The sequence below is a fragment of the Macrotis lagotis genome, chromosome 5, assembly GCF_037893015.1.
Source record: "Macrotis lagotis isolate mMagLag1 chromosome 5, bilby.v1.9.chrom.fasta, whole genome shotgun sequence".
Taxonomy (NCBI): Eukaryota; Metazoa; Chordata; class Mammalia; order Peramelemorphia; family Peramelidae; genus Macrotis; species Macrotis lagotis.
The window spans coordinates 8,344,243-8,371,493 of NC_133662.1; the positions used below are offsets into that span (position 1 = coordinate 8,344,243).

The following is a 27,251-nucleotide window of genomic DNA, read 5'->3' on the forward strand; positions in this document are numbered from 1 at the left end:
ATGTGGCTTCAGGGCAAAGCCACGTCATAAGAGAGAAGGGCGGAAGTGGCCTCAGGTCGAGGAACAAGACAGACAGCGGGGAAAGGGTGAAAGGCAAACCGCGCCGGAAATGGCGCAGAGGTCTAAGCGGAAGTGCCTTCCCCTCAAGTTACAGCGCCTACCTGTTCCAGCGCCCGCCCCCTAAACGTCATCAACCTGCGCCCGTCTAATACTCCCGGGAGGGCGAAGGAAGCTTCCACTGGGGACTGTGTGAAGGAGCTAACATCTCCCTTTTCAGGTGAGGGCCTTCCCTCTTTCCTTCTCCTTGGCCCGGGGTTCTTTAGATTTCCCTGCCCGGGGTGACATGGCAGGAGTTCCGACGCGAACCCCAGGCGTTCGGGAACCCCTGTAGTTGCTATCGGGCGACCTGGGTTCGATCCTTGTTGCCATAGTAACGATGTATGTGAGAGTTGAGGATATTCCAGGAGAGCTTTTGCATGTTGTTTCACCTATTAAACTGTGATCTCCTTGAGCGCGGGAACAATTTTTGCCGTTATTTTGTTCTTCCCATTTAGTAAGGCGTTACTAAGTGCTGATTGATTTGATTTGAGAGTGGCCTGCCAACTAGGGAATGGGGGTAGAGAGGGGTGAAGAAGAAAGGGAACGTTCTTGGCAATGCCATACCTTTTACTTTGTGACTGGAGAGCAACCTCTTTCAAAATGATTTTGTATTAGTATTTAGACAGAACTTGTGTACTAGTCCTGGCTTTGCTACAGACAAGCTTTACGACTTCAAGTCACATCTCTTTTGAGAACCTGTTTCCTTACCCGTAGAACAGATGAGAGTTAGACTAGATGACCTTCATAGTACTGGTGTTCTTTGTTCTAGGAGTCTGTGACCTGGCTGTCCCAGGTTCTGGATTCTGCTGTGTTCTCCCCTTTGATGTCCAGGGAAGTCACTCATGAAAGACCCTGGGAGAACAAGGCAGGGCCTTGTGGAGTAGGCCATAATGAATGGTGTTAGTCAGACAGAACAAACCTCTAACTTGTGGGTGGCCAAAGCCAAACAAAGGAGGCTAGACACAGTAGAATCTCAAACTGAGGGAACCTACTTGCAAGCAAGGGAACCGTGAACTTGGACCCTCCCTCTAGTCACAGAACCCAAGGCAGTGTAGAGAAATCTCAGTACTTATACCAATGGCTGCACACTGAACTGTAGTCCTGACAATGAGGGGTAATAGCAACAAAAACATTTGGTTTCTTGACCAGAACATTGATACTTGTCCAAGCTCAGAGGACACCTGGTGCTAATCAAAACAATACAATAATTAATTGATTTTTGCCAGAGAATAAGATCATCCAGAGGGTGAGCACAAAGAACTGTTATGGCAAACTCAGGGCACAGCTTACTTCTGGACCTTAGCTCTGGAAAACAGAGTAACAATGAATATTTCTTAGATACCCTGGGCAATTAGGGTATGAAATGGATGGGCAAAAGATACCTCCTTTGGACAGATTGTTTTGCTATACAGTTGCATCTCTGGAGAGCCAGACCTGGCTCAGAACTGGGAGCTGATATGTTAGTGCTGCCCCCAGGACTGAGTGAAGAAGAAGAAGCATTGCAGAAGAAATTCAGCAAACTCAAGAAAAAGGTAAGCAAACAAGCATAGTGAACAGAAGTTATCTCAAACCCTTTTCTTGGACCCTTTACTATAAGAATAACCACTTTCCCATATATATATATATAGCACTACCAGTAAGTTTGGTATAAAGTCTTTTTTTTTTTTTAGGTTTTTGCTAGGCAGTGGGGTTAAGTGGCTTGCCCAAGGCCACATAACTAGGTAATTAAGTGTCTGAGATCATATTTGAACTCGGGTACTCGACTCCAGGGCCGATGCCCTATCCACTACGCCACCTAGCCGCCCCAGTATAAAGTCTTGACAGACAATACCCTAGGTCTATAATTTATGAACCCAATGTCACCAGTTTTGGCACCCTGCCGAGCCATAGGACACTATGGTTTCAGTAGTAATAATAATAATAATAATAATACCAGTAATAATCATAGGGGAAATTTTCCAAACTCAGAGGCCATAGGATCCTAGGGTGGGAAAAGGTCCTCATTAATTCTTTTTTTTTCCTTTTCCTTTTATTTCCCTTTCCTCTCTAGAAAAAAGCATTATTGGCTCTTAAGAAGCAGAGTAATAGTAGCACAGCCAGCCAGGGGGGCGTCAAACGATGTGAGTAATGGGTTAAATGTTGTAATTACATGATTAAATGTTGTTATTAAAGAGAAGTGGGGGTGAATTTTGATAGGAATTCCAACAGTGGACTGAAAAAAAGGAATTTGGACCTAAAAAGACTTTTTTCCCACAGGTTAGGCAAGATTAACAACCTCCCCCCCCACTTTATGATTTTTCCATTCTTCCTTGCTTAGCTTTATCAGAACAACCTGTGGTGGATACAGCCACAGCAACAGAGCAGGCTAAACAGCTGGTAAAATCAGGAGCCATTAGTGCCATTAAAGCTGAGACCAAGAATTCTGGCTTCAAGCGGTCACGGACTCTGGAGGGGAAACTGAAGGTAAGTGGGAGTCAAGGAAAGGGTAGGTGAGCTCAATCCTAGTTTGCCACTTTAAGGGACATTAGAATGGGAATGGTATCTCATTAATTTTTAAATGCACAGTCCTACCTACCTAGTATATACCCAATAAGCATTTGAGTTAAAATGAGGAAAGAAGGACTTTGCTGAGGATGGGAAAAAAAGCAATTTTAGGACAGAAAGAAGTGGTAGCAGTTTAACCTTGAATCAACTTACTTTCCATGGGCCTCCTTCATAAGGAGTCAGACCAGAAGATTTTTTAAGGTCCCTTCTGATTTTAAAAGGTAATACAAGCCAAAGACAAAATAAGCTCAAGAAAAGTTTAGATAATCTCATCAGTCGATCAACCAACAAAGCATTGTTATAAAAACCCAGAACATATTACTGAATGATTAGTCAATTATAGGTTATTTGAAGAAGTTAGAGATGTATTTGAACATTTCTATTGAGCACATGCCATGTTTAGGGAGAAGCTAAAAGAAAAAGGGATCATCAAAAATTCTTTAAAGGGAAAAGAAACAAAAAAAAAGGAGGAAGGGAGGCTTTGGACAGTTGGCTGGGGTATCCTAACTCCACTGTGTTCTTCTTAGGACCCAGAAAAGGGCCCAGCTCCTACTTTTCAGCCATTTCAGCGAAGCATCTCAGCTGATGATGACTTGCAGGAGGTAATGGGGGAAAGCCTTAGGTAAAAGGGGAGGAGGGGAGGTTGGTGTGGAAAGAGACTGGGTAAAGTGGGGGGGGGGGGGAAGTGAGTTAGACAGCTAAGTGTACCTGATTCTTGGTATTAACTTAGCTATTCATGCTTCCCTTTGTTTTCTTCCATCTAGTCATCCAGACGTCCCCAGAGGAAATCTCTATATGAGAGGTTAGAGATGGGACAGGGTTCCTGGAACCATGGGACCTGGGTTGGAAGGAGTCAGGGCCTGAAAGGGAAGAATGCATATACTCCCAAAGAAGAGGATGGAGTAGGGAACTTAGAACTTTATTGTATGCTTTTACAGCTTTGTGTCATCCAGTGATCGACTTCGGGAACTAGGACCAGATGGGGAGGAATCAGAAGGTCCAGGGGGTGGTGATGGCACTCCTCGAAGCTTTGACTGGGTCTATGAAGAACGAAGTGGTCCTCCTTCTTCAGTTTCCCCACCCCGAAGCCGAAGTCGAGATTGCAGCCATGAAAGAAACCGAGATCGGGAAAGGGACCGGGATAGGGACAGGGACCGAGATCGAGACAGAGACCGGGATCGGGATAAGGATCGGGATCGAGAGAGGGACCGGGACAGAGAACGTGATCGGGACAGGGAGCGGGACCGAGACCGGGACCGGGAGCGGGACCGAGACCGGGACCGGGAGAGGGACCGAGACCGGGATAGAGAGGGCCCTTTCCGGAGTAAGTGACATGAGCTTAGGGGTAGAGAAGTTTCAGAGCATATTTTAAATGGAGTCCCCAGTGACCTTTTCAGTAAGGAATTGATTGAATTGTGATCCCTGATCCTAATCATGATCTCTGGACTCACAGGGTCTGATTCATTCCCTGAATACCGAGGTCCACGTAAGGGGAACACACTGTATGTATCTGGAACAGATATGACACCCACCCTCCTTCGTGGAGCCTTTTCACCCTTTGGGAACATCATTGACCTCTCCATGGACCCACCTCGAAAGTAAGGAGGGTTTGGAATAGGAAGTGAGAAGAGTGAGGTGCAATAAGGTCTTTGAGTTCCAAGGAAAATATGCAAGGGAGTGAAAGAAAGTTCTCATGGGCCAGACAGAAGAAAAGACAGGATGCTGGGAAGGAGTGGAAAAGGGAAATTTTATGTTGGGCCTGATAGAAGAAATTGGGGGAGGGAGTAGTCAAAAGAGATATGGACCCCTGTATGATGCTATTTTTCGTCCTTACCTAGCTGTGCCTTTGTCACCTATGAGAAGATGGAATCAGCAGATCAGGCAATAGCCGAGGTGAGAATTCCTAAATCTATTCCCTTTATCCCTTTCTCCTGATTCCTTTATTTCTCCCATAAAATAGAAAATGGGAGAGGTAGTGCCTTCCCAACATCAAAATCTCCTCATTCTCAGTCTATAGGATCTCTTATGTTTTTAATTCCCTACTCATTTTGTCCATAGGATTTATCTGAAATGAGTAGATCTTCTTTAATTTGTTCTTAATCCTTCCTACTACCACTGGTCTTTTCCCTCACAGCTCAACGGGACCAAGGTAGAATCTGTGCAACTCAAGGTTAGCATCGCTCGTAAGCAGCCTATGCTAGATGCTGCCACTGGCAATTCTGTCTGGGGCTCCCTTGGTAAGAATACACTTCCTAGCTCAACCCTATAATAACCCATCTTGCTCTTTTTTATAACTTTAGACTCACTAAGAGATGTAAATGAACTCTAGATATTTGGAAAGAATTAACAAAATCAAATTGGACACAGAATGATGAAAAAAGAGGAAGGGGGAAGAGGCAAAGAAGGTTTCTTTCCAATAGGGAAGTTTCTAGCCAAAATAACTAGGAGAAATAGGAAAGCTGGATTTAGGAAATTATTTTGTTAGAAAAGAAGATGAGTTAAGTTTTAGAAATGTTGAATTTTGAGGTGATAGTAAGACCCTCAGATATAAATGCCACACACACATACACATATATGTATATACAAACATAAACATCTGGAATTCATATGTTAAGGTTGTGGGTGAAAGTGTACATTTGTTAGCACAGAAAATAATTGAAGTTATGAGAGATGAGTTCATCAGTAAGGATGTAGGGAAGAACAGAAAACCAAGAACTGAAGCTTGAGAATTATCTATCATTCTTCCTTCCATTTCCTCCCAAAATGTAGAAGGAAAGGGACAGGAATAGAAAAGAAAGATAAGAATATAGCCAGGGTAATGCTGTGTCATAAAAGCCAAGAGGAAAGTGTTTCAGGAAGTTGGAAAGGGGGAGTGGTAATCCAGAGTGTCACTTGCCTTTAGACCTGGAAAGGAATTTAGGGTTCGTCTAGGCCAACAGAGGAAAATGATGGCTAAATGACTTGCCCCAAATTACATTGTAGAATCCATATTATCTGACTTCAAATCTAATGCTCTTCCCACTACCTAAATTTGTGGATGAACTTTGGGGGGATAAATTTTCTTGAACAGATAGGGTAGATGTCAGTTGTCATAGATTTATTGTTTATCCATTTTTCAAAGAAGACTGACATCAGGAAGGTGATGCCATGACATGTACATGAATTCAGTTTTTAAAGCAGGGGGTGTTGTGCTAAGTCACTTACTGGCCAGATATGGATCAGGATGATTGGAGATGGCTCTAGATATGAGGCAACCATGGTTAGGTAACTTGCCTAGGGTCACAGCTAGTAAGTGTCAAGTGTCTGAGGCTGGATTTGAACTCAGGTTGTCCTGATTCCAGGCTGGTACTCTATCCACTTTGCCACCTAACTGCCCCTCTGTTATAAATTTAGGGGAGAGCATGAATAGTAAGGAAGTGTCAGCAGTAGTTGGAAATCAGTCAGTTGAAAAATTTAGCAGTGAAAAAGAGAGAATAAGATGTTAGCTGAGAAGTTAATCCAACATCAAACAGAAGAGTTTGGGGTTTGTTTTTTGGGTATTTTTTTTCAAAAGGTAGGAGAATTATGCAAATTTGAAGAAGGAAGAATTAAAGAGATTGGCAGGAGAAAATAAAAGATTTCTCAGCAGTTGGGAAGGACTGATTATCTTAGGGCAGAGGAGTTAACTTTAGGAAGAGGAATATTTCCTTCTCTGCATTCTAAAGAAATTGGTTTCAGAATGTTTGGAAAGGATTAAGAACTTGAATACCAATACTTGCTAATACCTTGGAACCAAGATGTTTATATTGCTGCATTATCTTTCCCTTTAATATTAATAAATGGATCCATTTCCCAACACTATAGCTATATAATAGGAAGTTTTCATAGTGAGGGAAAGAGGAAAGAAAAGAAGGGGGGGGGCGGAAATGGTATGTCAAGAACCAGATTTATCAAAGGTAAGAACCCAAATTCACCAGTGTTGTTGACAAAAGGAATACAACTACCTTTCAGAATTTTAAAAATCCTATTTGTTGTACTGATAGAAACTAAATGAATTTATTTGTGTTTTTATTTTCTAAAATCATTATAGACCTTTCAAAGGATACAAATTGATTTTATTGATCAATACAATTCAAAATAGCAGGTTTTTTTCCACTTTGAGTATGCCAGGAAGGCTGTTCAGATTAGATGAGGAAAAGAGGGACTTAAAACCAAACTTTGCTTCATAGCTGAACCTAAGGGTGGGCATGGACTGTGGGTCTGACTAGGTTTTGACATATTCTCCCCTTTCTCTCTAGCTGTACAAAGCAGTCCTAAGGGCTGCCATCGGGACAAGAGGACCCAGATTGTCTACAATGATGATGTCTATAAAGAAAACCTTGTGGATGGGTTCTAGGCAGCTGAAAGAATGGGGGAGGGAATTTCTCCTCTCCTATTCAGGTCTTAGTAAAACCCACTGAGGTGGATATTCAGTTAACCTCCTTAGCCTCTGAATTTTTTTTATTTGATATGGACTACTCTACTGTGGCTGCCAGAATTCATCAGTCCCCACACATATGGAACTCACACATAGGAATGATTGCAATTCTTTGTTTTAATTTTCCCAGACAATAAGTATTTCCCATACCTTTGTTCCACCCCCATAGAAAATCTCTCACAAAAAATCTAGATCTTCATCCTTCAGTTTCTCCCGAAGCCAAGGCAATATTTTGAAGAGGTTGATGTGGAAGTCACGGGCATGGGGAGGAATGACTATGTTGGGTTGCTTGCAGACATCCACTACACCCCAACTAATCACACCCACCTAAGGGAAAATTAGGGGGAAGAATATGTTGATCATTTGAGTGGGACCCATAGGTTTTTCAAAAGCTTTTCCAGACTGAGAACAATTCACCCACTAGAACTGAACCTCAAGAGGATATTTTAAAAAGAAAAACTTACTTGAATAAAGCGACTTTTCTTGTGAATAATAAGTGGTCCACCAGAATCCCCTGTAGGAGAAGGGAAAAGACATAAACTTATAGAAGATCACATATTGGAGAAAAAGCACTGAAGAGAAAATTTTCTTGCCTTTACAGGTGTTGGGATCAGAATAAGGTAGTGTCCCCCCAGTGCAAAGGAATCGGGGTGTTACCACATCAGAGAAATGCTTTATCTTCTCATAACCTTGGGCTTTGAGAGCATCTCCCTCACAACTGGCTTTCTGTGGGTCACAAGAAGAGATGGGTTTGTGGGAGGGGGAACTTAAAGAGAAATGGTTTTTCTGCAGGGTCTTGCCACCCCTGTCTCACCAGCTCCCCATTCTTTATGTGTACTTCCTTCTGTATCAAGGCCTTCTTGTCATCAAACACAAACAGGGCTTTGACATTCTTCTCAGGGAGCAGCTCCTTTTCTGACAGGAAAAAAGAAACAGATGGGCTCATGTCTTCCCAACTATATACATCCATCTGTTGGTGACTTAAATCTTGATGTCATCTTTATCTCACCATGTTGTTGACATGTAGTTGATTTTGATGGGAGCCTCAAAGCTCGAGTTGTTGCCTCTGTGCATGGAAGACAGATGGGTCTGGAGGAGAGAGAGAGCCTGAGTGAATTGAGTACCATGTTCTTCTGGACCACTTTAGGCCCCGGCCCTCAGTGCCCATTATTTTTCCAGACCCAGGGATTCTGACCGGAGATCTTTGGAGAAAGTGAACTTCTTCTTGAGTTTGATTAGGGCAATGTCGTAGTCATAAAATTCAGGAATCCCTTCAGCTTTTTTCCTGTTGATGTCATAATCAGGGTGGATATAGACAGTGTCCACTTGCCTGTTTTGTATACCTCCTGAAATAAAGTAGGAGAAAATAGGAATCAGGAAGTTACCTCAGAACCACTGCTCTGGTCCTAATCTCTAATTCTTATTCTTCCTGCTGCTGTTCAAGAGATTAAAGGAAGTAGGGTCAGAAGTGGGAGGAGGTGTCCAGGTGGGTATACTGGAATGAGAGAAATCAAAAATGAACCAGGCCTGCCTTACCTGCATCAACCTTGATGGAATGGGCCTGATCATCCACATTGAAGCAGTGAGCAGCTGTCAGCACAAAATATTCAGACACAATAGACCCTTTACAGGTCTCCTTTCCTGCAGAAGGCCTCTGAATAAAAATTGGGGTAAAAAAGAGTTGCATCCCTTAAGCTATGAGCACTCCTTGATACATATCTTCTCAGCCTGTTCCATGTTACCCTCCCTTCTCCAGCCCACTCTCAAGCACTCACAATGACATTGATGGTGACATGCCAGGGTTGCCTTTCATAGCGTCCACTTTTCTGATGTCCCCATGCTATCCCACACAGACCCAGAGCTTTGCTTTCATCTAGGGGAGAGAGAAAACTAGGGAGTTGTTGCCTCCTAGCTCCCAGGGAGTGAACTCATATTGGTGAGGGTATTAAAGCTGGAGAAGGGACACCTGGCTTGGACAGCTTAGCCTTTAGTATTCCATTATTCTGCTAGTAGGGAAATGGGAATAAAAATTAGAATAGAAGGAAACTTAAGGTTTGATCAGGCTAGAGAGAGATTAAACATCAGAAAGTATTTCTGAATTTCCAGAGAGAGAAGACAGGGGCAAGGAGTTAAAATGATCAGGGGTTCTGGAAGTGGTAGTAGTGATTCTGAGATTCTTATATAAATGGGTAGTAGCCCCACCCCCTCTAGGTTCCTACCAATCATTAAGGAGAAGACACGCTCCAGGTCTTCCATGTCCTTAACCTTGAACACATGCCTTTCTCCATCCTTCTTTGAAGCCAAAGCATTGATCTTTTCCTGGTCCACCAAGGGCCCAATCCCAAATACATAGACATCTAAGGATGAGAGCAAAGGTTGAGCTCTTCCTGAATCCCTGAAAGGAGCTGTATCTGCTCCAGATATCACAGTCTTTGTTTTAACTGTTCAAAGGAACTTAGCCGCTCACCCAGATAATTTTCCCTTGGGTTTTTACGGTTCTTTCCAATATCCAGAAACTCTCGAATCTGCTCAATAGCAGCCACAGGATCACCTCCCATATTGTAATTTCCTGCATATTTTGAAGAAAATGGAGAGTATGTTCCCAGAAGAATGGAAAGGCAGATTGATACATGTCAGCTAAGTTGTGAAGATGTGACATTATTGGTCACATGAATGGAAAGTTAAAAATCATGGCAGCATCGGGAGATTGGGGTCCCTTTTTGACTTCTCTGACTGGTACAGAGGTAATGAAGCTAAAAGATTAAACAAGGAATCATTCACAGAAGGAACTGGGGGAGGGGTGGCCAGGGAGTTGGAGAATTACCCAGGAGGTCTGGAGGGTCATATGGACTAAGGGGGCTCACAACAGAGTCTAAGGTTAGGGGAAAATGGAAGGGTAGGAGATTTCCATGGAAAAAATTCCTCTAACCATCAGTCATAAGCACGATCACATGACGTGTTTTATTCCAGTTAATGTCATTTTGGGACTCCTGTAGGATCATCATCTCGTAGAGCATCATCAGTGCCCGTTTTGTGTTTGTCCCTGACTTGAACTGGTGGTCTGCAGAGAGGAACAAAATCATCCCCTTCCCTCAGGCCTCTGGATCCCAACCTCCTGACCCATTTTTCAATACCCTCTCCTTCCACTCTGCCTAATGGACCTGCCTCTCCCCCATGCCCCCTATCTAAACACCAACACATCATTTGAAACTTCCTCATCCCACTGTATCACTGCTAATTTCCTCTAATCCCTTTAGGAACATCCTTTAAGCCCCAAGGCACTGGTGAGTAGACCTGAGTATTGGATCTTTTCCAGCTGCTGGGTGACCCAGTCTGCATCACTGCTTTGCTCATCTGACAGTTTGACCACAGCTTTGGCCTCCGTGGCATAGGTCACCACTGCATACCGTGGTTTCACCCCATAACTTGCCACCTGGAAAAAGAAGGAAGATGCTGGGGTGGTTTAGGAAGTGACAGGAAGAAGAATCCACTAGGTTAGACATTTAGCCAGGATGTAAAGGACCCATGGTTGATAAGTGGTTCAGAGTGTGGGGGGAGGGTCCTGAAACCATCAGAATTTGAGAGAATCTAGGGATTAGGAAGTTATGGGAGAGAAGAATTAGAGGAATGGGCAGGTTAGGGAGGGAGCACTTCTTCAGTTCTTTAAAAGCTCAACTCCGATGCCACTTCTATGAACCCTTTCCCAAGTCAAGAAGGACATTCCCTATCTGAACACACACAACATTTTATTTTGGTCTCTTTGATGTACTTATTATCTCACAGGGTTACTATAATTATCTGCATCATCTCTTCCAGAACTAGACTAAGCTCCATGGTGCCAGGAACTGAGACTTAGCCAAAATTACTCTCCCTGTAACACAAAGATTTCTTAATGCTTAATAAATTTTGTTGATTTGGAGAAGAGGCAGTGGGATCAGTCTTGGACTGCCTAAGTTGGGGGAAGGCTGCTAGTCACCACCTTTTCAATGAGGCTGGCAAAACACTTTTTGGCCCCTGTGAAGTTATTCTTGCCAATGCTATCTGATGCATCTAGTACTAGGTACATATTCATGGATCCTGAGGGGTCCAAGACAATCTTCCGCTTCTGATGTTCCCCTGGATGGGAAACAAGGTATAGAAGACTTAGAAACCACTCCCCCAGTGTGCCCACTTCCCCCTTTCCCTAGATTCACTTGCATTCTGCCCTCCTTCCTAGTACTTTGTCCCAAAAACCTTCCTCTACCCACCACATACCTGGGATATATCCATCTTCTGCATCAGCCCCTTCAATAGTCTCTGTCAGGGAGGAGATGAAGGCAGCAAACACCTCGTCTGGGGTATCATACATGAAGGAGTCTTTGTGGACAAGAATAAAGAATGACTGAGGGAGTAACTATGTATTAGGAATATAGGGAGCAAGGGAAATTGTGCAAGTAAAATAAATTGTCCTTAAAGGGGTTTGGAGGGGGAAGAACAAGTCAGGATAGGGAATTAAGAATAGAGTCAAGTGTATTTTGGATTAAGAACACAAGTGGGCATAGATGGTTTAGGACTATAAATAAAATGGTCTATTGGATGAGGCAGGGTATAGGAGGCACCTAGGCAAGAAGGTTCTGTGCCACTCCAGGATCCATCTTCCATGCAGGTACGTCTCTGGGAGCCCTGTAAAGTGAGCCCTTGGCCACAGTGGTAAATGACACTATCCTCCAGTCGGTATTGTCTGCCTGACTTTCTTGTACCAATGGGAATGCCAGGGTCCTTGCAGTGCCATGCTGTAGAAATTCAATGAGATAAGATCTCAAACCTGTGATCACTGGAAATAAAGTTGAGTCGATATGATGCTTGGATAGATAACTGAGGAACCAGGTAACAGAAGAACTAGAAGGAGTGATTTTGTGGAGGGGTAAACTTACCACCATCATCGCAGATAGCTGTATATCCATCCCAACGGCCAGTGGGTTGGCAGATACGATTGGCAGAGCCTTGTAAGGTATATCCATCATAGCACTGGAAAAAAATCTGTTCGCTTATATTGTAGAAGCGTTTTCGTGGCTGGAAGTCACCATTCTCAAAGTCTTCAGGGCCTGGACATTGGATTGCTTCAGAAAGAAAGGGAAAGAAAGAAGATAGGGAATAGGAGAGGAGAGAGAAATCCTCAGAGTCCCTTTGATTTTGCAGTCCATGTTTTAAGAATAAATCTTCCTCTTACATGTCTTCAACCTTCTTCAACCTCAATTCAATCCTGATCCTCAATTTATAATAATTATAGTGGCTCAAAAAGATAAACAAGTCATGATAATTCCTATCTACATAGGAATCTAAAGTTTGCAAATTTTTTTTCACAAAAACTATGATTTAGCTAATGCCAAGTATCCTATTTATGGTTGAAGAAACTGACTTTGCCCAGGTTCACACAGCTAGTTTTAGAGACAGGATTTAAACAAGTTCTGTTGACTTTAAAATTTTGTGCTCTGAGGTTTAAATCAGGGTTACTCTTTGGGGTGAGATTAGAACTTTTATTAAGATTCCAAAGCATATTCCCACCAGTTTCCTCACCCAGTAACTTCCTGTGCTCTGTTAATCAAAGAATGTGACCCAGCCTTTCATAACCTGGCACTCAAATGGAAACCAGACCCAATTCCAAATAACACATCTTAAGCAATAATGACAAACTTCATCTTAAATCTAAGACTACTAAACTTAACCCAAACTTTAAACCTGACTAAAACTACAGACCCCAATCTAACCTCAGTTCTAACCTTAAACCCCAGCCCTCCCATCCATCACTCAAACTCTCCTCACCCTTGCACTCAGCTTTTTTAATTATCTTCTTAGTACGAGTTTGCAAGACACTCCAGGACCCTGACGGTTTGCAAGAGCGCATCTTCACAGGATATGGATAGTAGCCAGATGGGCACAAGTACTCTAGAAACTGGCCATCCTTGAGGAGTCGAAAAGAGCCACCTGAGATCTCTATTCCTTCCAGAGGACATGGTTGGGTAGTAGAAGGCTCAGATGGTGCTGAGCTCAAACCTAGAGAGAAAAAAATCATGGAGATTTCAAATTCCATTTGCCAACTTAGAAAACTGATTCACAGGTAAAAAATAATACACACACACACACACACACACACACATATATATATATATCTATATATATATACATACTTATAGATAGATATCTATAGATATAGATATAGATAGATAGATAATCTCTGTATGTGAACACAGTGACAGAGCTAGTAAATAGAAGAGGTAGGATTTTAATTAAGGTACTCTGATTCCAAAACCTCAGTTCAGTGTCAATGCCAGAGAAGACAATAGCAAGAGACAAGGAAAAGGTATTCTGAGAGCAAGGTGCTTCGATTTGCTCCAAGTGTGACTCAATGAAAAATAGGGCAAATAACTTACCAGTAGATACAAATCCTAGGAACAAGAGAAAAACACAGAACCAGGAACACAATTTCTTCTTCATAGTGATGGAAGTAGAGGTCATAAGTATGTATATATATACATATATAGCATGTGTGTGTGTGTGTGTTATCTAGGCAAGAAAAATTGAAAGTTGATGAACAGGATAACTGAGGGAAAAGGGTCCTGCAAATAAGGAGGCAGTTGTTTGTCTCTGAATCTATCAGGGACTGAAGCTCTGTGTCCAAGTCCAAACTCTGATTCTAAACTAGATTATTCCTGCTCTGGTGACTCTCCCCTCACCACCACCCCCCACTTCCCTTTATGCAATCTCTTCTGGCACCTGTAGCCTATCCCTGACCCCACCTCCAGCATCACTTTCGGTAATGCCCAAGGAAAATGTGTTTGTGTGTGTGTGTGTGTGTGTGTTTGTGTTGAGGCCCTATTCAAAGGCAGTCAAGGAAACCGAAACTACATATACCACACCCCTTACTGCCCAGAAGTCAGGGCTTCAAATTCCCTAGTGCTCAACTCTTACCAAAATCCAGGCTCTCCTTTCTAGAAGTAAATTGAGATCCAGGATTAAAGCTACATACTCTGCCCTAACAAATCTTATCTCTCCCTCCCTGGTCTGGATAAAGGGAACAGAGTCCATAGACTATTTATCTATCAAGGTCTCTGACCTCCTACCCTCTCCAAATTCCTGGAATCTTTTCAGTGGTTTCTCCCACTACCACCCACTTTTTCTAGCCAGAACCTAATCCTGACCCACAGGCAGATAAAGAAAGGATGACAGTATGGTGAAATATTAAAAATTTATTAATTTCATAACAGAGAAAATCCAGTCATGCCTAGAAGTGGTAAGAAATAGAAAAGAATAGGGAGTAAAATTAGAGAAAGGGGGAAAATGTAAGTGTGATAAAATATAGAGAAGGGTTATGTAAAGAACCCAAAACATTAGGACAGTTAGGGCTAGGGGACAGGAAGATCCCTGCTATAAAGGACAGGCTGAGATCAGAGAATTGAGACTTGAAGGTCAGTAAGTGGACCCTAGGACGGTGTGTCCTTCAGGAGGTTGGCCCAAGGGGTAGAAAGTGCAAGACATTTTTCAGATGTTGCCTCAACCAGGGCTGCAGTTGAAAAACATTGATGTGAAAATCTCGGGCTTGATTGCCAGCAGGGGGTGGGTTTCGTTTCACTTTATTTTGATCTGTTGTCTTTGAGGAACATGGATTATATAGACCCCAGCTCACCACCCCCACCTAAATAAGGAAGAAAAGAAAATTTGGTGAGAAAGAAAACCCAGGCTTGGTTTATTTCTTAATGCTTTTCATGTATCCTAGTGTCCCTATCCCTCTTTTTAACTAGAGATTCTATGATGTCCAGTCTAGAGTTAAATTCAGTTAGCTCCTTTTCCCTAATCTCCTCACCTGAAAATACCTGTATCTCTTCTGAAGGAAAACTGCTCCTCCAGATTCTCCTGTCAAGAATAGGAAGAAAGAAAGGAAGTATCATCAACCCAGCTTCCATGCAACTTTCCCCTCTCTTCCCAGTCACCTCCATTCCATATCCTTGGACAAGACATGAGCATCAGCATAATTAACCCTGATCAAAAAAAGTACCAGTCTTCTGTCTCCACCAACATCAACTTGCTCATTCTCCAGGTACCTTATTGTACTCCACACTCACCCTTGCAAGGAGATGCATCATTTCCAGTGCCACTACACAGAAATTGGTCAGTCACCACTTCTTTCACATCGGTGAGGTTAGGGAAAAGATTTTTGGCCTGGGAGACAGCTTGGAGACAGCTTGTCCTCTATGATAGGGACCAGGGAAGGGGAAAGGAAGGGAATGTTAGGAAGACAGACTTCAAAGGCTCATAGAATCAAAAGATTTTAAACTGGGAGGGAGCTTAGAGCCCAACCCCACCTCCCACAACATTTTAACAAATGAGAAGACCAGAGAATTTTAAGTGCCTTTTCCAAGTTTGCCTAGTAGTAGAACTAGGATTCTAATCTACATCGTAAATAACGGAGTTGAATCTTCAAATTCAGTGATCTCTTTTCATTGTTCTACAGTATCTCTCCAATGAACCTAGAGGAAAAGGTTAAAGCTGGGAGACCACACACAGGAAGATGGGCCAAATTTTGAGGGTATACCCCTAGGTCTACCATGGTAAGGAGCTTAATCTGAAGGATAGCTTTGCCCCCTCCTGCCCATTTCCCTTCACCCTTCACTTCCCACCTTACCAGTCCTCCTGGGTCCTCACCTCATTTTCTTCCTTGAGAACAATGCCCATTATCTGGTCATCCAATGAGACAAAATGAGCAGGGATTTTATTTTTCTTCAAAAGTTCATTCTCTGTGAGCCAGAGAGAAAGGCACCATCTCCATACTGCACCTCACACAGATCATAGATCTGTATGTATCCTCCAATCCCAATTCTTCCCCAGCCCCTTTTCTTTGTGCTCTTCCATAGCCCCCTGCTCTCCTCTGAAACTTGGGCATCTTTCTCCCTGCCTCCCACATTACCATGGTCAGAACAGGTACTGGCTGGGGAACGCCGCAGGGCCAGATTGGCTCCCATGGTACAGGGAAGGCAGATGGGTCTGGGGAAAAAGAGAGGCATCAGGATAGGCCTGCCCAAAGGTTTTGTCCTTTCCTTCCACTACTTGAGACAACCCCTGGCTCATGTACCTGGCATGGCTGGACATCTTGACCTTCTCAGTCAGCTTAAGCAGGGCAATATCACTCCCATAGAACTCATTAATTCCTTGCTTCTTCTTAGCATAAACATTGTACTCTTTTGGAATGAACTGCTGATCAATCTGCATCTCTCTACCCCTCTTTAATTTAGGATCTCCTAGGAATATTAAGGAAACAGGTTGGCAATCCAGCTCCTATATCCCTGAAGGGCAAAAAGAGCTCTGGGAAAGAAAAGGAATGTTGAACCAAGAGTCTGTGTCCTCTGTAGTTAGGGGCTCCTTTTCCTCCTTTCCTTACCCACAATGACTCTCCACAGTTTGGTGTTATTATGTTCATGGAAGCAGTGGGCTGCAGTCAGTACCCATTGATCAGAGATAAGTGTCCCACGGCATGTTTCTTTGCTGCTGGGCTACAGGAGAGGACCATGTCAGCTTTAGGGAACTTGCTATCTAGCCCTTCACTCTCTCTACCCCTATATGCACATCCAAATCTGTATCCTCAGAGATACAGAATCTGGTCATTACCTTAATTGTGACATGCCAGGGTGTCCTCTCTTGGGATGAAGCATTGGTTGACATATTTCCCACACCACAGATGGTGTCCACAAACTTGGAGACATCTGTGAACGAGATGAAAGAACTGAAGAGTGTGCTTGGAAGAATAAAGGTGGGAAAGGAGATAATTGAAAAGGGTGTTGTGCTTTTCTCAACTTAGTGGTGAACATTTTTTTTTCAAATAGTAAGGCACATAATCAGAAATTTCAATATGTGCATACTCCATAGCTCTTTTTTTTTAAATAATTATAATCACTAACTAATCTGGGTCTGCTAGCATGACATCTGGGTAGAAAGGGGAGGAAATCAGTCACTAGTTGTATCAGTGTTATTCAAGTTGTTAGGTTCCACTGACAGTTAATTCATCAGAGCTATGTAGGTTTAAAAAAAAACCATCAAACTTTTTATAAGCAATTTCAAACATCTGAAGGAGGAAGGGGGGGTAGCAATTTGAGATGGCATGGGAGGATTGGGACACATTTGGCTTTGGTTCCTGGGAAGGGATAGCTCACTCACCTAACATATTCTCAAAGACCTGGAGGAGGGCTTTGGAGTCTGGAAGAATGAAGGCATGCCTCTCCCCATCTTTCTTTGATCCCAGCTCATTTAGCTCTTTCCAATCTACATCCAGTTTCCCCACACCAATGGCATAGATGTCTGATGGGGAGCAGAAAAGATGACTCAAAATTTTTGGATCATATAGCTGCCAAGTAAAGGGAATAAGGAGACTGCCTATAGCAGGCTACTTGTATGCTGGAAGTAACAAGCTCCAAGATACAGTTTGAGGTACTAGAAAGCCACAAGTCCAATGTGTAATGTGCTATTTTTTTGTGAAATTGAGGAATAACAATTGTAAAGAGGGAAAGAGAAAGACTAATTAGAAGGGCTTTTCAAGCCCTACTCCAACTCCATTCAGGAGAAGGGAAGAAATACTTCATTATCCAAGTGACTAGGAATGTGAGTAGAACACCAAAAACTTACACTCAACCAATGAGTTTCCTAGTGATAGACAAACAAACTCAGGACAGGGCATAAGTATGAAATACCAAATCAATTTGTGATATTCTGGGATATAAATCAACATTTAGTTGGTATCCTTGAGGGAGCTGACTACCATGACATATGATCCTAGACTAGGGAGTATCATGAAGGTTCAAGTAGGCTTGGAGGAATTTAAGATAAAACTTTAGTTAGAAAACGGGTACAACTCAAGTTGACCCTACATAATTTATGTGTGTGTGTGTTTGTGTATACAAAAATCTAAGGACTTTTTCTTAATGTTTTATTTCTGTACTTCTATATTTGTTGTTGTTGTTGAGTCATTCCAGTTATGTCCAACTCTTCATGATCTCATTCTGGGGTTTTCTGGCAAAAGATAATGGGATGGTTTGTCATTTCCTTCTCCAGTTCATTTTATAGATGAAGAAACTGAGGCAAACAAGATTAAGTGACTTGCTCAGAGTAACACAGCTAGTCAATGTCTGAGGTCATATCTGAACTCAGAAACACCAGAAAATGCACTCTTATGGTCTAGAACATGAAGAAGTAAGGGAGCACAAAGAGAAAAAGGGAGGAAATACTAAAATCAGGCATCTAATAAAGGTGGTTCTTTGAAAAAGAGAAAGAGAAAGATATAGAGATATGACAGAACTTATCTAAGGAAACTGAGATCTAGGAACTTATTGCACCAAATTGGGGTTGTTGTCAATTCATTTCAGTCATTTCTAATTCTTTGTGGCTTCATTTGGGGTTTTCTTGATAGTGATACTAGAGTGGTTCTGCCATTTTCTTCTCTAGTTCATTTTACAGACGAGGAAACTTTAAGGTAACCAATTAAGTGACTTGCCCAGGATCATCAACTAGTAAGTGTCTGAGGCCAGGTTTGAACTGGAGAGGATGAGTCTTCCTGACTTCAGAATCAGCACTCTATCCACTGTACGATCTAATTGACCAAATAGGGTTATAGATCAGGGAAGGTTGGAAAATAGTTAAAGAAGACTCTGGGATTGAAGACAAGGTATTCTGAACATCTCTCAAGGAAGAGCTGCAATCCCTAGAAAGCTAGCCCTGTTCAATGAGAGGTAATATCTGCTTAATATCTCTAACTGATCTCTAGGGTGAGTATAATCACATTTTGCCATTGGGCTTTCAGGAATGTGCTGGAACTAATTGTTAAATTTTCAAGGGGAGCATTTACACCTCAGAAATAGGAAACAAACAGGGCTTGGTTTCTTGTTCTATTGATTATCTAGATTTAAGAAAATGACAGAAGAATATTAATAATGCACATTAAACTAAAAGGTGTCTATTATACATTCCCACTTACTACCTCTCTGCTCCTCCTCACTAAAACCAGATGTTCAGCATTTACCAGCACCCTCCTGACTTTAGAGGACCCCACATCCCCACCCTGCCATTGAGATGTCTGTAACTATGAAGATTTAGAAACTACAGTTGCATTAGATGCTGCCCCTTATCTCTATTCATTCCAGCTTGAAATCCAGGAATGCATGATTATAGTCTCGAAAAGTTTACTCCTCCTGAACCACAAATCCCACAGCCTTCCCAACTCACCTAGAATGAACAAAATGAAAACATTAAAGACTAACACTAAAATATTCTTTCCTTCCTAGGTGGCTCCTAAAACCACTTTGCCTCATGATTGCAGGAGAGCACAGCAGATAATGAGATTACAAGTTCTGTAAAGCATGAATTATCTTTTATCTCTCTCTCTCTCTGTGTGTGTCCCCAGTTCTTAGAATAGTACTTGACATATAGGAGACACTTAATAAATGTCTGATTGACAGTGATGGACTTGTGAGATCAGGAAGATGAGGGTTCAAATCTTCTTACCACAGACAACCACAAATTAACCTCTTAACCTTGGTTTCCTCATCTGCAAAATGGGACTGTTAGCTGTACTTCTTTCTCAGAATTGTAAGGATTGTTGTAAAGACCCAATGAGATAGTATGTAAAATACATTGCAAACTTTAAAACCCTACACAGATACCAGATTTATTGTCATTCTTGTGTCTGTCCTAGAGTCCCTAGCACAGTTCTTTAATTCAAATTCCAAATTTATTGTATTTTTATAAAGTGCAAGATGCTTTAAAGTGTAGGAGGGTGAATTCAAAAATGAAGACTAACAGGACATATGAAAGGAGATATGTCATAGGGGGGAGGCAAGGAAAATATCCAAACAAAGTAGTCTAGGAATATCTGAGGAGCAAAAACTTTATACTGGAGTGATCAAAGAAGAAATAGAATATGAGTTAAGCCCTGAAGGAAGGGTAACTCCCACTGAAAAATAAACAGAATCTTTATCTTAAACACAGTAGGTCTCCAATTAAAAAAAAGAATTGAATTGACCCATCAAGGTATTCAGAATTATTTGACCTATTGCCACCCCTGGCTATAAAACACAATCAAAAACACAGTTGTAAAGTGATAGAAATAACCTTGCAAAAGTGGTGGAAAGATGCATTGATTAGAGGCAGAAATGGAACACTCACCCAGATAATCCTTTCTCCCTGACCTGATGTTCAACACTTCTTCAATCTGTTCTACAGCTACTTTTGGAGAACCACCCATATTGGATTTTCCTATAATAGGGACAAAAAACAACACAGCAGAATGAGGTCTGAATTTAAACACTTGTGATCATATCTCCACTCCTGAAAATGCCTAATAGTATGACTTCTCAATTCCTTCAGCCAGAAAATGGCCCAGTACTTAACACTATTCAGTTCACAAAGTTGTGAAGAAAAGCATTGGCTAGGTCTAACTGTCTAAGTATTATAGAATTTAAAGCTATTATCAATAATTCTCTGCTCACACTGCTTCAGATTGTCATTACCTCTTACCTAGATTGTTCCAATAGTCTTTTCATTGGTCTCCTGGTCTCAGACCTCCACCCTCTCCACTCCATCCCCCACATAGTTGCCAAATCCCAAAAAGTCTTCCACCCAGTTGGTGCCTAATAAATACTTATTGGTGAATTGATTATTAGAAAGGGAGTTAGAAAAGTTATTTTGTATGGAGTTCATGGATCTCCTAAAAGTGGCCAAAATAGAGGGAGAATTCCTAAGTGTGTTTGGGAACCCTGAAGATACCTTCATATCTCTTTAGTCATTGGGACCTTTGAATTCTTCTCTTTTAAACACATCCTTACCCCTCCTTGCTTCTCACCTCCAACTATGTTCTAAATTCTAAGGTCCATCAATAACCAGGTACTACTCACCATCTGTTAAAAGAATGATGGCATGTCGGATTTCTTCCCATTCTTTGTGCCTTGTACCATAAGTAGCCATTTCATTATTCATCATTACATAGATTTGCATCAGGGCTCCATAGATGTTGGTTCCAGTTCCAATGTCTGGATCTGGAATCAGTAAAAGGGAGAAAATCCTTCAGATAATTCCTATCTGACATACCTGGGGAGGAAGTAATTAAGCAGTAAGAAATGCCATTCTAGGGCCCTGCTTTGTGACCTAGAACCTTGTGGTCTTGGCAGGGCTCCACTTCTATCTCCCACTCATAAAGCCTTTCCATAGTTGAACACTGAACTAACTACTCAACACATAAACAGAGTCATGATAAAAAGTCAGAGATTCCAATATGATGTCCTATAGTCTCATGGAGTACTGGACTTGGAGTCAGAAGATTTGAATTTAAGTACCTCTTGAGACTTTTATTAATTGGATGACCTTGAACAAGGCACTTAACAGTTTGTTTATCTGTAAATGATATTAATAGATTCATGACCTCCCCAACAAGGGAAAAACCAAATGGAAAAAATGCATATAAAATGCTTTATATACCTGTAAAGTCCTATATAAATGTGAGTTATTAATTCCTGATCCTGATCAACGCTCTACATAATCTAGCTTCAATTGGTAGAAACCTAGTCTTAAGGCATACTATCCACTCAGACAATCCCTTCCTGCCACATTCAGGGTATTTAAAGATCCACAATCAACCTGGACCATTTTTTTGCAAAGGCACCCAGTACTTTTGCTAACCTGAAATGGATTTTCCCCATCTCCAACTATTGAATTCCCTCTTTTTTTCCCAAGTCAAATTCAATGGATCCCTACTCCTGAAGTTTTCTCTGATTCTCTTTTGCTCTCCCCGGTAGAAGTGATCTATCCTTCTTAGGTGATGCAGTGGATAGAGCACTGGTCAGTCAAGAGGACCTGAGTTCAAATCTGAATCATTTGGGGCAAGTCACTTAACCCTGATTTCCTGGCATCTCCAGTTGTCCTGATTTATATTTGGCCACTGAATACAGGTAACTCTGGAGGAGAAAGTGAGACTTGTGATTCAGCCCAGTCCCCCTTCCCACTCAAATCCAGTTCATGTGCTTGTCAAGGCATCATCTCTCCTAGTGTCATGGTCTTCTTCAAGAATGAATGACAAATATCATCATCATCATCATCACTTCACATATTAGACCTATCCTTTTCCTTTTTTCCTTCCTTTTTTCTTTCCTTATCTTTCTCCTTTCCTTCCTCCATCCCTTCCTTCATTCATTCTATTTAGGTTTAACATGAAGGAGGTAAAAGCAGGAATACATAGAATCACAAAATGTCAGAGTAGTCAGGGACCTCAGTTGTCATCTGGTCTTTAATGTTTGTGAGAAGAAACTCTTCTATAAAAGCCCTAACAAATAGATTCTGGATTTGGAAGCTAAGACCATACTATCCCCAATGGTCACAGAGGAACTGCAGCACCTGGAATCTCATGACATGCTCCTGAGAGATAATGTTTTTTCTTTGTTAGTCCAAAAACCTTTAAAACAGACAGGGAGAAATAGAACCAGAATCATCTTCAATTGTGCTCTCAATCCTCCCAATCTAAAAGCAGCATCTCCCCCTTTTCTCTTCCTTTCTCCCCAACCATTTTTCTCCTCCACTCCCTCTTCCCCCTTTCTACACCCGCACCTCCATACTTGATCTCGTCCAGTTTTTTGGCTATTTCAGTCTCTTCTCTGGAATCCTTGTGAGTGACAGACAAGATGACTTTGGGATTCTTAGCAAAAATGACAATGCCAACACTGACATTGACATCAAAACTGAAGATCTGTAGGAAGATGAGCCAGAGGGGAAGACAACATAATGAGAACCAACAAAATAGGGAGGAAATGGATGGACTGGGGAAAAGAGAGGAGAAGGGAGGGAAAAAGAGGGGAGGGAAGAGAGAAAAGAAGGGAGAGAGAGGCACAAGGAATTGAGACCCAAACAAAAAGTTGGACAGAGAATCAGAGTCATATCAAAATATCAGGACTGGAAGGGACTTAGTCCAACATGCTCATTTCATCAATATTAGTGAGTTAACAGATGTTTACTGAGCCCACCTGGGGAAAACATTGAATTAGATACTCTGAATTATCTAGCTAAAACACACACACACACACACACACACACACACACACACACACACACACGCAGAGGGAAGAGATAACTTGAGACCACAAACAAAACAATGTGCCAATGAACATTCAAAGGAAAAATTCATTAAGAGGGTTTCATAAGGGCTGTGGAAAGGATCACTTGAAGGGAACACGAGCACTATGAGAGGCTTCCTAGAGGAGGTGGGTTTTAAGTTATATTTCAAAAGAAGAGAGAAAATATGAGGTCCCATCTTGACCCCAGGTCCTGACCCTGTCCACCATAAGTTGAGCACTCTCTTTGAAAATGTCAAAGTCTTCTCTACTGACACTCTGGGAAGAATCAAGAAGCAAGTAGAGATTCAGGTGGCCTGACCTCTGGATCTGGATACGCCTGCCCAAATTGCCTAGGAGAAAAGTAGAATAGGGGGTCATGTGTAACGTAGAAGAGTCAGAATTCTATCTCCCACCTGTTCTTGCCATAAGAGAGCTGAAAAACTCTTCTTGTTTTATCTAGACTATAAATATAAATATCATTTCATAGTTTTATATCCTACAGTCCCTCCAGTTATATATACCACCTCTCCCTGGACTTTTCTGAGAAAGTAGTTCTCTTCTCCAAGACTACCCTTTTAACTTCTGCTCATGCCCTCTGGCTGTGCCTTCTGCCACTAGATTCTGGGCCAGCACCACTCCCCTTCCCTCAGGCTCACCTGCTCTCCATCCCCTTCAACCCACCCTACTCCCTCTCTCTCTCCAACTCTTACCTAATTTTTGCATTAGGGGGTTGGTGGCACCAAGGAGTTGAGAAAAGGAGGTGTCCAGGACTGGGGCCACATCTTCAGGGAAATCATAGGAGTAGGAAGCTGCAGGGAAAGAGAGATTTTTATTGTTCAGTTATGTCCAATTCTTTGTGACCCCCCCCATTTAGGACTTTTGGTAAAGATATTAGAGTGGTTGGTCATTTTCTCTCCAGGAAATTTTACAGTGAGGAAACTGAGACAAACAGGGTTAAGTGACTCATCCAGGGTTGCACAGCTACTAAGTGTCTGAGCTGGATTTGAACACAGGAAGATGAGTCTTCTTAACTCCAGGCCTGGTTCTCTATCCATTGTGCCATTTAGCTACTCCTAGAAAGAAGAATGCTTGGATTCAACTTGTGATTATGAGAAGGATTTGTTGATGGGAGGTGGGATTTATGGTTTTGTGGCCAAGAACCAGTATGATACAGTGAACAGAACCTGAAATCAGAAGAACTGAGTTTGAGTCTTGGTTTTGCCATTCTGATAAGTACCATCCTCTCTAAATCTTAAAAACAGACATGAATGAAATGTGAAAATGTTTTGTAAACTCTAAATTGCTATGCATAGGTGAGGGTTTCTTATTGGTCTGAAGAGTAAAGAGAGAGGAGAGATGGTAGAGATCTGCTACTCACATCTGCAAATAGGTTCAGTCCCACTCCAGACCCCATTTGCCTGGCATTCTCGTTCTTCAGATCCTATCATGATCAGCTTCTCTGAACAATGATACTTCACACGGTCACCAACATTAAACCGGTACCCTGTCCTCACAGTCCCAATTGGGATTCCAGGATCTGGGCAGTGTCCAGCTGTAAATAAATAGAGGAGAAGGAAAAATGAAGGTGATACTCTAAATTCCATATCTCTCTCATTTTCTTTTTTTCCTTTCCCTCCTTAAATCTCATAATTTTATGCATGTCCATATGTTACATAGCCATCTTTTGAGACAAATAGGTAATATATACCTACACAGGGCTATCAAAAGGATCACAGGATCACAGCTTTAGAGTATGACAAGACCTTAGAAAAGATCATCTAGTCCCTCATTTACACATAAGAAAATTATGAAACATAGGGAAGTTAAATGACTTGCCCAAAGTCACACAAGTACTAAAGATCAGGAAGGCTGGATCTGAGCTCTAGAGTCAGTTCTTTTTCTTCCATGCCATATTACCTAATTTACATCAAATATTTTTATAACCTTAGAAATACATGTGAAATTGTGTGTAAAACAAAGCAAGACAAGCTGGCAATCCTAAGCAAAACCAAGAGAGAGAGGAAGTTTCTATCTAATGCCCTCTCAGCAACTCCACCAAATATTTTCCTCTCTCCTAGATGGTTCACTCTCTTATACTAGTTACTGTTCTGTGTCCCCTCATTTCTTTAGGTCCTTACTTTCACATGGCCAAACACTAAGACAGTTGTGGACAGTTAGTGTCCACACCAATTCTCTTTTTGTACTAATCAGAGGTCTTCCAAACAAAAATCTTCAAGACCTAAAGCAATTACATTATAATGGTGGAAAGACTTGTGGAGATTGATGTTTTGGGACAGAAAAGCTGGTACTTCTCCACTCACGTCACATGGATGACCACCTGCTTCACCTACATTTAAGGCCAATGTCTCCATGAAACAGGCTGATACCTTCTACCGGACTTAAAGAGAGCCATAGTTCCTTGGGAAGCCTAGAACCCAACTATTTTCCCTAGAGATACTTTACTTTGTAAAACCTTCAAACACACATAAATGTGAATTGTTATTGTTATACCCAGAACTCCACATCTGATTCTTTGATATCCAGAAGCAAATAGACTCTTCCAAAGTCTATTTGGTATCCAAAGAAAAGCAGAGCTAAGAACTTACAAACCCTCAACGGGGGTTTGTAAACCCCATTGAAAATTGCAATGCTACCAATCATTGAAATAGACCCCCCCCTCCCTCTAGGTTCCTCTGTGGAATCACCCAACCACAAGGCCTTTCCTCTCTGCCACTCCCAAATCCCAGGTGTCCCCAGAGAGTCACCTCCACTGTCACAGATAGCTGTCTCTCCATCCCACATCCCATTGGCTCTGCAGTGTCTCATGGGAGAACCACGCAAAATGTATCCATCCTCACACTCAAAGCTCACATTGCCACCCACAGGGTGAGAGTTCAACCGGGGATTGTAGACCCCATTCTCAAAGGTAACAGGAGCTGGACAGCGCACAGCTGGGAAGACAAAAGAATGGTAAATGCTGAGATAAAAGGGAGGATGGTCGACCCACCGGGACAGCGCTGAATACGGATTGAAATTTAATCATCATTGAACTAAGTTACAAGAGAGCAGAGCATGCTTGGGAGGAGGGTTGGAAAACTTCAGGTAAACAGTGTGCCTAGGCCCTGGTAAGTAAATCAGAGCTGTCAAGAGCAGGGCAGAATAAGAGTCAAGGGGCAGGAATGGGTCCTTGTAAGAGAACCAGGCAATAGAACTAGGTGGTGGTTGACTCTTAAGGAAGAGGTCTGCACTACAGATGATCAAAACATTTGTCCTCTCACATTTGCATATTGCCTTGGTGCCCCCAGAAGCTCCTGGGGACTTCCACTGTCCATTGCTGTTGCACAACCGACTCGACACAGGGTGCGGGTAGCGCCCTAACGGGCAAGTATAAGTGAGGAGGCTTCCTGGGGCCCAACCATTGCTGAGAGTGAAGTTGCCACCCCCAATCTTTACATTCCTGGAACAGGAGGGAGCAGTGAAAGACAAGCCTGTGGGGAGAGACACATTAAAAGAAAGATAAAAGAAGAAAAAAGGATGCCCACTCAAATACCCCAGCCTGAGCAGCATTAACCTTCCCCTTCCTCTTTTCCTATAAGATCTTTATGATCCTTACTTCCCTCTCCCCACCCTCCTTACCTGCATACAAGGATAGAAGCAAAAGAGCAAGCAGGAGACCCATGGTCTCAATCTTAGGGGCACGGACAGGCTAAGAGTTACAAGGAAGTGGGGGAACAGGGTCATCTGACTTCCCTGAAAACAGAACTGGCTAAGAAACCATGTAGTTTGCTGCCAGAGGAATAGGGAGTGGCAAGGGGGAAAAGTCCTCTGTGCTTTTTTTGAGGTGGGGGGAAGGGAGGAGAGAGAACACATGCCCATGAAATCAATAATCTCTGGTTCCCTTTTCTGCCTTACACTTAACAAATTTTTATCAGTGGACAACTATATAAACAAAACAGTCTGACAAGCTGTCAAACCATTTTTGTACATTGAGCTCAGGGGTTTGTTGGGTTCTGGTTTTGCATTATACAAAGTACTTC

The 27,251-nt window shown here is 42.1% G+C and overlaps 3 protein-coding genes across 6 annotated transcripts; 1 reads left to right on the forward strand and 2 right to left on the reverse strand.

Moving 5' to 3' along the window:
- The first annotated feature begins 153 nt into the window (after positions 1–153).
- On the forward strand, positions 154–8,753 carry NELFE (negative elongation factor complex member E). Of its 3 annotated transcripts, none has more exons than XM_074236673.1 (11): positions 154–277; positions 1,512–1,631; positions 2,150–2,219; positions 2,417–2,562; positions 3,171–3,245; positions 3,408–3,445; positions 3,582–3,967; positions 4,097–4,241; positions 4,482–4,536; positions 4,778–4,813; positions 6,921–8,753. In XM_074236673.1, the coding sequence occupies exons 2-11, from the start codon at positions 1,557–1,559 to the stop codon at positions 7,080–7,082; spliced, it is 1,188 nt and encodes a 395-aa protein (XP_074092774.1). In that variant the 5' UTR covers positions 154–277; positions 1,512–1,556; the 3' UTR covers positions 7,083–8,753. The 3 variants fall into 3 exon arrangements, with proteins under 3 accessions (XP_074092774.1, XP_074092773.1, XP_074092775.1); XM_074236672.1 differs by having other exon boundaries at positions 155–277; positions 4,778–4,880; XM_074236674.1 differs by having other exon boundaries at positions 163–277; positions 1,495–1,631; positions 4,778–4,880.
- CFB (complement factor B) lies at positions 7,199–13,781 on the reverse strand. Its single transcript, XM_074236665.1, has 18 exons — positions 13,510–13,781; positions 12,902–13,132; positions 12,013–12,198; positions 11,698–11,871; positions 11,354–11,455; positions 11,079–11,215; positions 10,394–10,532; positions 10,029–10,160; positions 9,567–9,668; positions 9,319–9,456; positions 8,875–8,972; positions 8,636–8,753; positions 8,295–8,445; positions 8,109–8,188; positions 7,914–8,014; positions 7,693–7,825; positions 7,564–7,613; positions 7,199–7,426 (listed from the first exon to the last, which is right to left on the reverse strand). Exons 1-18 carry the CDS (start codon positions 13,592–13,594, stop codon positions 7,277–7,279), a joined length of 2,307 nt encoding a protein of 768 aa, XP_074092766.1. The 5' UTR covers positions 13,595–13,781; the 3' UTR covers positions 7,199–7,276.
- C2 (complement C2) lies at positions 13,584–27,002 on the reverse strand. Of its 2 annotated transcripts, XM_074236666.1 has the most exons (18): positions 26,851–27,002; positions 26,493–26,702; positions 25,980–26,165; positions 24,593–24,766; positions 23,925–24,023; positions 23,431–23,564; positions 22,712–22,850; positions 21,010–21,150; positions 20,282–20,371; positions 17,285–17,425; positions 16,739–16,833; positions 16,512–16,623; positions 16,206–16,371; positions 16,041–16,117; positions 15,779–15,870; positions 15,199–15,325; positions 14,940–14,989; positions 13,584–14,771 (listed from the first exon to the last, which is right to left on the reverse strand). In XM_074236666.1, the coding sequence occupies exons 1-18, from the start codon at positions 26,891–26,893 to the stop codon at positions 14,577–14,579; spliced, it is 2,271 nt and encodes a 756-aa protein (XP_074092767.1). In that variant the 5' UTR covers positions 26,894–27,002; the 3' UTR covers positions 13,584–14,576. The 2 variants fall into 2 exon arrangements, with proteins under 2 accessions (XP_074092767.1, XP_074092768.1); XM_074236667.1 differs by lacking the exon at positions 25,980–26,165.
- Positions 27,003–27,251: the final 249 nt, after the last annotated feature.